The sequence below is a fragment of the Hypomesus nipponensis genome, chromosome 21 (genome assembly GCF_054491055.1).
Source record: "Hypomesus nipponensis isolate SF chromosome 21, ASM5449105v1, whole genome shotgun sequence".
Classification (NCBI taxonomy): Eukaryota; Metazoa; Chordata; class Actinopteri; order Osmeriformes; family Osmeridae; genus Hypomesus; species Hypomesus nipponensis.
The window spans coordinates 5,528,656-5,538,999 of record NC_140381.1 but is presented as its reverse complement, the minus strand read 5'-3'; the positions used below and the strand labels follow the sequence as shown (position 1 = coordinate 5,538,999).

General features: G+C 41.6%; 1 protein-coding gene across 1 annotated transcript; it reads left to right on the top strand.

Moving 5' to 3' along the window:
- The first annotated feature begins 7,592 nt into the window (after window positions 1–7,592).
- Window positions 7,593–10,062, top strand: lbx1b (ladybird homeobox 1b). The gene is made up of 2 exons (XM_084685143.1): window positions 7,593–8,297; window positions 8,696–10,062. Exons 1-2 carry the CDS (start codon window positions 7,973–7,975, stop codon window positions 9,181–9,183), a joined length of 813 nt encoding a protein of 270 aa, XP_084541269.1. The 5' UTR covers window positions 7,593–7,972; the 3' UTR covers window positions 9,184–10,062.
- The last annotated feature ends 282 nt before the right edge of the window (window positions 10,063–10,344 follow it).

Sequence of the window (10,344 nt, the reverse complement as noted above, 5' to 3'; positions counted from 1 at the left end):
CAATAGGAAAGGTCATGGAGTTAAAGGAGAACAACACACCACTACTGAAAGAAGACCGGGAAAAAGTTGACACATGCACAAGGAGGCTCTTAAGAGAATGGGACAGGTTACACATTGAGGACGGCCTGCTTTACAGAAAAACAATAGGTCGGCGACAACTGGTCCTGCCAGCCACCTACAAGCAAATAGCCCTCACCCATCTACATAACAACATGGGCCATGTCGGTGTTGAAAAGGTATTGAGCCTAGCAAGGGAGCGATTCTACTGGCCTTTCATGAAGAGAGAGATTGAAGACTACATCACGAGGAAGTGCTCCTGTATTAAGCAGAAAAAGCCAGCCACTCATGAAAGAGCACCAATGGGAAGTATTACATCAAATTCGCCCCTTGAACTTGTGTGCATTGATTTCCTCCACCTAGAAGCCTGTCGGGGTGGATGTGAGTATATCCTTGTAGTGATAGACCACTTCACTAGGTTCGCCCAAGCTTATCCCACCAGGAATAAAGCTGGCAAGACAGCTGCTGACCGGATCTTCAGTGATTTCATCCCCAGATTCGGATACCCAACTAAACTCCACCATGATCAGGGCCGGGAGTTTGAAAACGAATTGTTCAGAACCCTTAGACAATTATCCAGCGTTGGGCACTCTAGAACCTCTCCGTATCACCCCCAGGGTAATCCTGCTGAAAGGTTAAATCGTACCCTGTTACAAATGCTTCGCACTCTAGGGGAAAAAGAGAAAGAGAACTGGAAGGACCATCTACCTCATGTGATACACGCATACAACTGCACGAAGCACGAGGCCACAGGCTTTTCCCCCTACTATTTGTTATATGGCCGTCATCCACGTCTCCCAGTTGATCTCCTTTTTGGTCTCATAGCAGACAAAGAAGCTGAAACTCCAAAAGGATATGCAGAAAAATGGGCGGGAAAGATGGTGGAGGCATATAGGATCGCAAGTGCAAACAGTCAACAGTCGAGTGCCAAGGGGAAAAGATATTATGATAAGAAGAGTAAAGGTGTGACTCTTCAGTCTGGGGACCGGGTCCTTGTACGAAACCTCAATGAAAGGGGAGGGCCTGGTAAGCTTAGACCCTATTGGGAGCAGAACATCTACATTGTGAAGGAGCAGGTCGGGGACAACCCCATCTACAAAGTAAGTCCAGAGAAAGGAGGACGCCCCACTCGCACCTTGCACCGAAATCTGCTGCTCCAAGTAAACGACTTACCAGTGGAGTCATCTCCGAGCCCTGACGTTAATACACCTAAACGGCAAAAGAGAACAGAGCCACGCTTAGGAACTTTGAAGACCATGGAACAAATTCAGAGCCCAGATACGAGTGACTCTGAAGAGGAAGGGCGATCTCGTTACTGGCTGCGGATACCTGTGGAAAACCCGAGAGTTGAGAGTAACTTACCAGAGAGGAGTGCTACTAGCAAAGAACAAAATAAACCAGAATGGAGTGAAAATCGCCTGAGACGGAGGATCCATGTTGAGCCTGAACAGAGAGAGAGATTCAATGTTGGGACTGGGCAAAGGGTGAGAATCCGCATCGAACCCGAACAAGAAAGGGAGGACGTCATGGACAAAGGACAGGGAATACACAGCGCAGATGAACACAACGCTGAACAGCCCCAGCCTAATCATAACCAAGACATGACTGACCAGGAGACGGATGACCCGGGACCAGGCATTGAACGACAAATCCCCCTGAGACAATCTACTAGAGAAAGGCGACCTGGTTGTGTGTTCACATACCCGTCCCTTGGCCAACCAACTTATCAACGACGCCCTACTGTTAATACCGTTGTAACCCAGCCATCTCATTGGACTCACTTGTATTACCCTTATCCCTATCCTCATCCCTTTCAACCCCCATCCATCACTCCATACCCATACTCACCTGCAGCATACCCTATACATTGTTTCTGAAAATAAATAGTTAAGTAACAAGTTTCCACACGCATACATTCCATACCCATTTACTTGGGGTATATTTAATGTTTTCATTGCCTTCTGAATGGTGTGTAGTTCAAAGTGTAATGGTTGTCTTGGGAGTTGAACTTTTCTTTTCTCTCTTGAGGTTTTGTGTTATGAAGGTCAAGTGTCAGGAGCCACTTTTGTTTGTCGGGGAGTGTATGGTATATTCAACATTGACACTCTGTTTCTTTTTTTTGTGAAAATACTCTTATGTATTGTAAAATGTTATTTCTATCGTAACATTAAACAGCATGTATTAATAGGAACCAGAGAAGCGGAACTAATTAGTTTAAGTGGTGTTGCGCCCAGTTTCCGCTAGGTGAGGGGCTCCGCCCTCCCCTCCAGAGAAGATTTGGGAAGCAAAAAGAAACGCTGCTGTCTCCATTCCAATTAATGCATATCTGTATTTACCAGGTCAGTATTGATACGAGGTCAACTACCTACGACTTTAAAATGATAAATGTTGTATTTTTCTTTGCATTACTCAAAATATTGTGTATGATGGAAAATGACTAGTTTAAAACAAACAGTTAGCAACGCACTTCGCGGCATGGTCTGTATGAGTTGCGGCGAGATGAAAGGAATAGCAAATACATATATTGTACAGTTAAGTTTGAGGTGCGGGGTCCTGATTGTTTGACCAATGGTTACTATGTTTTAATTGTAATATAATTGCTGGAGTTGTTTATTGAGAGGATGCACTTATGTAGATGTTATGGGGTGTATTTCCACGTTTATCACCGATTGAACATTCCCGCCTTGTGCTAGCTAGTGAACGTGCCAGTGTGGGGGTTACTTTCCTGACCTACATAAGGTAGCGAACGTTGTAAGCGTAATCCTTTTGTGTAAACTAGTAAAATTACCAATTAGTAATGTGAAACAATGTGATTAAACAAATGTGTGATTGGATAATAATAAAAGAGAGAAGATTTGGGAAGCAAAAAGAAACGCTGCTGTCTCCATTCCAATTAATGCATATCTGTATTTACCAGGAACTGGAAGACAGCCATCAAAATCATTTGTTGCTGTGGCCCATCAGTCTTGGGACCCGTAACACACGGCTGTTGTGTAGAACTCTCTACATAGCTTAGTACGAGGCCACGCTCACTCCATAAGGAAAATACAAGCAGGACTTTGAAGAGGATCCTGCTTTATTTTCTTCACCCCGACTAGACGTAGCATTATCGTCTTTCGTGCTTCCGTACGTCAAATAAAGCCCTCCGCCGATGCCAACCAAGGATCATGGCCGTTACTCTCCTCTGGACTCCTCTGAGCACTCTCTGATGTCAGAGTCAATGGATTAGACAAGAAACTCTGGGTCTCTGGGCCAGGGAACTCTCAGGGCATCTATTTAACTGCAGTCTAGCTTTGAGATATGGAGAGCAGAGAGAGAGAACTTGTTGGTGGCACGGGGGCAGGACCTGTGAGTAATGCAGGCAGGGTTCTGTAGGCATGGCGGTGTAGGGTTGTGAAGAGAATGTGGGGCTTTTACATTGACGGCGAGGAAAACAATGATGCTGCCAGTCATTCAGATAGGTGGGTGTTTTGTTGGTTTTTGTTTTGCGGTGGAAAACTTCAGGAGGAGTTTTCCTTGTTGTGTGTTTCAGCCCGCTGGTTAGGAACGCTAGTCTGCTGGGACGGCCATGCCAACCCCCGTGACGTGCTCCTGCGCGGGCTTGCTCAGTACAGAACAGGCCCCGACCCACCGCTCTACGATGGGGAGACAACCTGGGTTCCAACTGGTGCGCTGGCTAGTGCCCATCCACATTGGTCATCGGTTTTGATGGGACTCCTCAAAGTGGTTGGGATGGGTGGAGGGGGTGGTGGGTTGGGGAGGGGAGGGGCTGCTAAGGTTTCTTGGCTTGGATGTTGCACCTGTTTCTCTCCTGCCAAACGAGATATCAAAATGAGCTGTTTAAGTCCTGCTTCACTTGCAAATAGGTGGATTGTAGTTGGACTGAATATGTTCATCCTCTAAGATGCACTCATAGCATAACTTAGTTATGTTAACTCTGGAATCGAGTTTGTTTTTCGTTTTGTTTTTGTGGTAATGCTCAAACTCCATGCACTGTAAAGTTGTATTCCGTTGAGTTCCAGGATGTCTCTAAGGATTTGCCGGAGGCCTATTATTACAACTCTGGTCACATGACAGACGACTGAATCCCCGGAGAACGAGCCGCTGACCCACTAAAACAACCCAACCAACCACATAGGTCCAGGATGAGAATCGTCCAATAGGCTGCAGCGTGAGTGAGTGACCTCTTGATAATGACAGTTGATTTATGGTTACAGTATATCTCCCAAACCGTGTGACATATCTGAACCTCGATATCTCTCTCGATGTTATCTGAGATAGCATGCCTTTTAGAGGGCACACACAAACCATCTTTGGGGTCTCACAAAATGGCTACAATGTGTATGGTTGCCCACCAGCTGTCTAATCAGTGACTAATCCTTCGTTGAGTGCTGCGCACTCAGTGTCTCTTTTGGTTGTCCAACTATATCTGAAAGGTGCCGAGAAGCTTAGGCCAGCAAGTGCAGCCTCGTACATCAAGTCTTAAGCATATAAATGCTTCAGAAATATCTCACTAAGTTAGTCCCATATTTTGATTGATCATATGTTGTGCCGTTAAGATAAGGTAGGATACCATTCGGTTGTCTAAACAACGAACTGAAGAAAATTCAGTTTGTTAACGGGCGCTGCGAGCTAGTCAGCTAAGTAACTCAGACAATAAGCTATTGTATATCAACGACGTGTCTTCTACACTGTCAGGGAATGCCCCTAATAGCACTGAATAACAGCTAACATTACTATAGGACAGCTGAAAAATTAAAATGACGTCGACTTTGGCAAGATCGTCATTTAGACAACACAGTTCCACAAATATCCATATGCATATGTGCTGGACTGAATGTCTGTTTTTAATCCGTCATAATCAACTTGCATAAAAATATCTGCACGTGTTGCTCCACCGGGTACAGTTCTGGGTTAGCCATTACTTTTCAATGTTTTGTTATTAAGGCATATTGTACAATTAACATTTTTCACAGTTTGTTATTGTATTGTGCTATACATGGTAGTTGTATTGCAATGTAGTACATTTTTTTTACTTTAGAGTCATAGGTAAGCTACTACTAGTTTATTTGAGTGGGTGTCGTTTTGTTAATGGCCGGGTTTCCCAGATTCGTTAAGAAGCTCTTAACGCTAAGAGCTTCTTAAGAACGTTCTATGAGCGCTCTAGAACGCTCTTAGAACGTTCTTAAGAAGCTCTTAGCGTTAAGAGCTTCTTAACGAATCTGGGAAACCCGGCCAATAACTGTACATTTACTGGAATACAGGCGAATTGATTTTGTTTTACTTCACCCAAAACTAACTTATGCATGTGCTCTCCCTATGGAGGATCGACAGTTGATATTATTATAGGCAACATTACTGTGATACAAAGGTAATTAATTTAGAAGACCAATTGTATTTATAATATTTAGTCTACATTTTGATTTAACTAAATACCACAGCTTTTCTGTGATTACATTGCCTGCAATACAGTATTGATGCTGAAATTCTTTTAACAAATGTAGTATGACGTTTTCACAGGTAATACGTTGCAATTATAAATTGTTTGTGCTTTCATTGCTGAAACCATAATTGGCGAATTATTTCTTGTCAGGTTTAATTTTTCATTTCGTTTTCGATGTGTGCAGAGCATAAAGAAATTGCACCTTACCCAAAGATTAAGTGGAAAAGATCTAACGTTGAAATTAGATATCACCCCCCACTGCCAAATATAAATTGTGAAATAAAACTGTCTTGATTTTTGAGGGTAGTCTAGCCACGAGTTTTCTGGTCCCTCAACGTCTGATTAGGTTACCCAGAACACAGCTCAGCAAGTCCTTTTGAAGTAGACAGAATGGAACAATAACAAGAATGTCTGGTGGATTTTTATGTGCGGTCAGACAATGACCAACAATGATCAAATTAATTCATAATTTACAGTCCAGCAATATTCTTTTTCACAATATCGATTTCTTGTACATATCTTTGACATGCAAAAAAATACATGGAATTTGCATTATGTTAGCCTATGATGATGTGTAATCATGGGTGATATATCTTTCAGTATTTCGTGGAAAACGTTATAACTTAATAAATCATAACGCAGTTATTTTATGTCAGATTTTTCACTTCCTTAAATATCTCAGTCATTTGCACATCATTATGAGATACAAAAGGAACATGTTAAATCTGAATGTAAGGGGCTCTATCTGTCTCTCTCTCTCTCTCTCTCTCTCTCTCTCTCTCTCTCTCTCTCTCTCTCTCTCTCTGTACCTGACATATTATCATTATGTTGATATTTTATTTCCCCTGGCGTTACATCAGAGCATACAGTATGAGTCACCAAAGTGTTCAGTGACGCCTCCTCTTCGCTGATGTATCAGTGTTCAGACACGATGCAGACCAAACACACGAGAACATTCAATGTTGAATTCCTAAAGAGCCTGTGGACTTTTAATCATGTTACACATATGCTTTGAATTCTTAGATAAATAGGCAACAAAAGGCAAACATATTAAATAATGATCTAACAGCATAATGGTGATTACATTACAAAAATATTTTGTGTTAATCAGGCCTAATTGTTATTATTATTATCAGTAATAATACTAATATTAATAATACCAAAATAAATAATAATACAACTAATAATAATGGTAATAACAATATACATAAGGAATACATAAGGAAAACAACAGAAATAATGATAACAATAATATATTAATCCTAATGTGTACCTGTTTTTTGGGGGGGCCCAAGTTAGTGAAGAATATCTTTTAAAAATTCTTGACAACATAAGAAAACCATAGATTTGTGCAGACCTGCATCAGTCTATCGAAATGCCGAAGGAAAACACAAATCTTCCTCACAAATCCTTACAGTGCGAATGTGTGCTCATTCGTTTCCGTATGCAGATGACCCGTCGGCAATTTTTCAAACCCGCCCAAAAATAAACCATCGTGCCACGAAGTGCTCGAGGACGGGGGGGGCGATTCGATGTGAGATGAAATATTTCGTGGATGATGTAGAAGGACCCTTTCGCTTGAGTTATAGCCTGGATTTGGCTAGGCTGAGAGGGATGCATGCTGCTGTTCCCTCCCCAGTCTCTCCAGCCCCCGAGGAGGTATTATCATAGCTGATATATCGCACAGCTCTACATTACCTTTAGAAAACAAAGGATCATCCGTACCATTGCTTTTGGAAAATGTCGATTGAATAGGACAATGTAATACAAACTAAACACCTTGACGACAATCTAGGTAATTATTAGATACTTTCAATATTCCAAAATGTTCCGTTGACTATTCGTTCTGTGGATATAAAAAAAATCTTACATAAAATGAGACGGCGTTTTAAACAGTATTACTTGACGCAATGCGATTTAATCCCTATACCCTCTCGTCCTCATTTACCGAAAGGCCTATTCCAGTATCTCACCACGCGACTAATTTAGACCATAGATGATGAGAGCACAACGCGTTATAATTCCAGCGGGCTCCTCCTCCTTCCAGCCCTGCGTTCTAATTAATGGGACACCCCACTTGCAAAAGCCCAGCACTGGACTGCAACATAGTCAAAGAGTGAAAGGGAGAGGGCGAAAGTGCCACTGAGGATAATTGATTACCTCCCAATCAATAATAACTTGTTAGTAATAGTCAGTTCCTGCAAATCTTTGGACCTCGCCATTTTCAGGGAGGCACCACACTCCTCCGGACTGTCTCCTCTCCTGGAACGATACTTTGAAGACGTTATCGGTTTGGAATAACGGAATTCGTCTCCTATTTTGAGCAGAAAGTGTGCAGTGATGAGTTTTACTCTGTGTCTGTAATGCTACGTTTTTTCGATAGACTTGTTGTTGTTTTATACCCGTGTTTCGTTGTTTTGGGTCGTTGATTCAACACATCTCAAAGTTAGCTTGCGTAACGGATTGCGAATTATGACATCCAAAGAAGTCGCCAAATGTGATGCGGTGGAGAGCAGGCGGCGGAGTCCTTTGGACCACCTTCCTCCACCTGCAAATTCCAACAAACCCTTAACTCCCTTCAGCATCGAGGACATTCTCAACAAACCCTCAGTGAAACGGAGTTACACCATCTGTGGAACGGCGCACCTGATTTCGTCGACTGAAAAGCATCGCTCCTCCGGCATCTCCCTGTCCAACCGAGCACTTCTGACCCAGACCTCTCCACTCTGCGCCCTGGAGGAACTAGCCAGCAAAACGTTCAAAGGCCTGGAAGTCAGTGTTCTACAAGCTGCCGAAGGTAAATGGCCTTGTATTGATTTGGCCTATACAAGTCATAATAACCAAGTCCTGAATTTAGGCTTAAAATGCATTCGATTATTTTAAATATAATGTATTGAAAAAGATTTGATTACGTTGCATTATTGCTGCATGTGCATATTGGAAATAGGCCTATGTCTTAGCCTTCACCTGTAATATTAATTCCAATATAGCTCACGTCCTGGAATTTACAATTAATGCCTTCAATCGTGAATCTGCGCGAATAAATAATTACATGCATGTAATCCATACTTTTATAGCCTGTTCTATCTTTACGCACACGGTGCAACGCCCTTGGTGCAGAGTACGGCCTGCAGTGGCATCATCACAACGGTTATCAACTGTCACTGACTAACCCTTTTATCTTTTGTTGAACAGGGAGAGATGGAATGACATTATTTGGGCAGAGAAATACCCCGAAGAAGCGGCGGAAGTCCAGGACGGCGTTCACCAATCACCAAATTTACGAATTAGAGAAAAGATTCCTGTATCAGAAATATTTGTCTCCCGCTGACCGAGATCAAATAGCCCAACAACTAGGGTTAACAAATGCCCAAGTCATCACATGGTTTCAGAACCGGAGAGCCAAGTTAAAGAGGGATTTAGAGGAGATGAAGGCGGACGTGGAATCGGCCAAGGCCGTCGGTAATGTACCTTTGGAGAAACTCGCCAAACTCGCGGACCTGGAGAAATGCGCAAATGGAACGCTTGGTCACTCCCGAATTGAGTCCCCCGCGCAGAACGGCCAACAAGAACACGAGCTAGCTCACAAACTGCGGATGTCCCCCATGTCGCCATTTTCAGACCACACAACAAGTAAAGAATGCTCGGAGGACGAAGACGTGGAAATTGATGTGGATGACTGATTGCTCAGTGCTGAAAGACTTATAGGACAAATAGACAGTAGCGGTTGAATGCCACGATTGTAACTTTTACTGCTATATATGGATACCCTCTCAGAACATTTATAAATCTGTAATGACTTTTATATTGGCACAGATATTCACAGTAAAGCATGAACAGTACATGAAATATGCAGTGATATATCCCATTGTTTTCAACTGCATATAATTTCATTTGTCTTCAAGTTGCAATGAAAGCAATATTGTTTAATATCACATTTAAAACACAACGTTATTATTTGCTATATCCTGTTTGTGCTTTCCGAAATACGTATTTATTTTTCACCCCTGAATCTTGGAGACATACACGCACTCACATCGAGTTTTTCTCCTCCTCTCAGAAACAATGTAGCTGACCGTACACACACACACACAGCATTAATTATTGTACACCTATAATATCATGCCAATTATTTTCTGTAACCTTTGCATGTCAAGATGCATGTTTTGATTTCAATCATATCTATTTTATTTTAATTTTAAATTATATCGTTTGTTTTCTTTTGCAAAACGTCATGGCTTACACCTCGGAGTCCACGCAAGTGGGCATTTGTGTCTGTTTGTAAACAACGTTTACGTCACAAACTCAAACACACACGAATTTGTTGCATGCATTATAGAAAGGTTAAACATAAAAGGATTAACACAAATTTATGCTTTTTTTTTGGGAATGTCCAAACGGTTGTATAACAAAACAAGCAGTTTGCAAACATTTATTCTTTGCTGTAGAAATAGATTGGTTGTTTGGATACAATAGAACAATTTACGACGTTTAATAGATTTGTTATGTTTTGTACACCTGTAAGTGCCTTTCCAAAATCAGGACAGTATTTGAAAACCAATGCACATTCTGTAATGTATATACTATGGGAATAAAATGGCTTTTCTCAATCTTTTTATCATCGTATTATTCTAGTGGAGACATACAATAATGTTTCTCAAATTATGTAAATAATAGCCCATAAATATGGAATATTTTTAAACATTTTGGGGTTTTTTACTGGCAGGGCTGGAATCCTTTTTCTTTTCATTTACAACCGCGATTTAGTTCAGGTTTACTGCACATTTAGAAGTATTTTAGCAAATAAATCCCATTATAATATTCTAAGCTTCAATATTGTTTGT

What these genes read in the sequence shown, in the direction of transcription:
- lbx1b (XM_084685143.1), top strand. Translation starts at nt 7,973, where the DNA reads ATGACATCCAAAGAAGTCGCCAAATGTGATGCGGTGGAGAGCAGGCGG. An exon ending in TGTTCTACAAGCTGCCGAAG is followed by an intron (nt 8,298 to 8,695) that starts GTAAATGGCCTT and finishes TTTGTTGAACAG; the next exon opens with GGAGAGATGGAATGACATTA.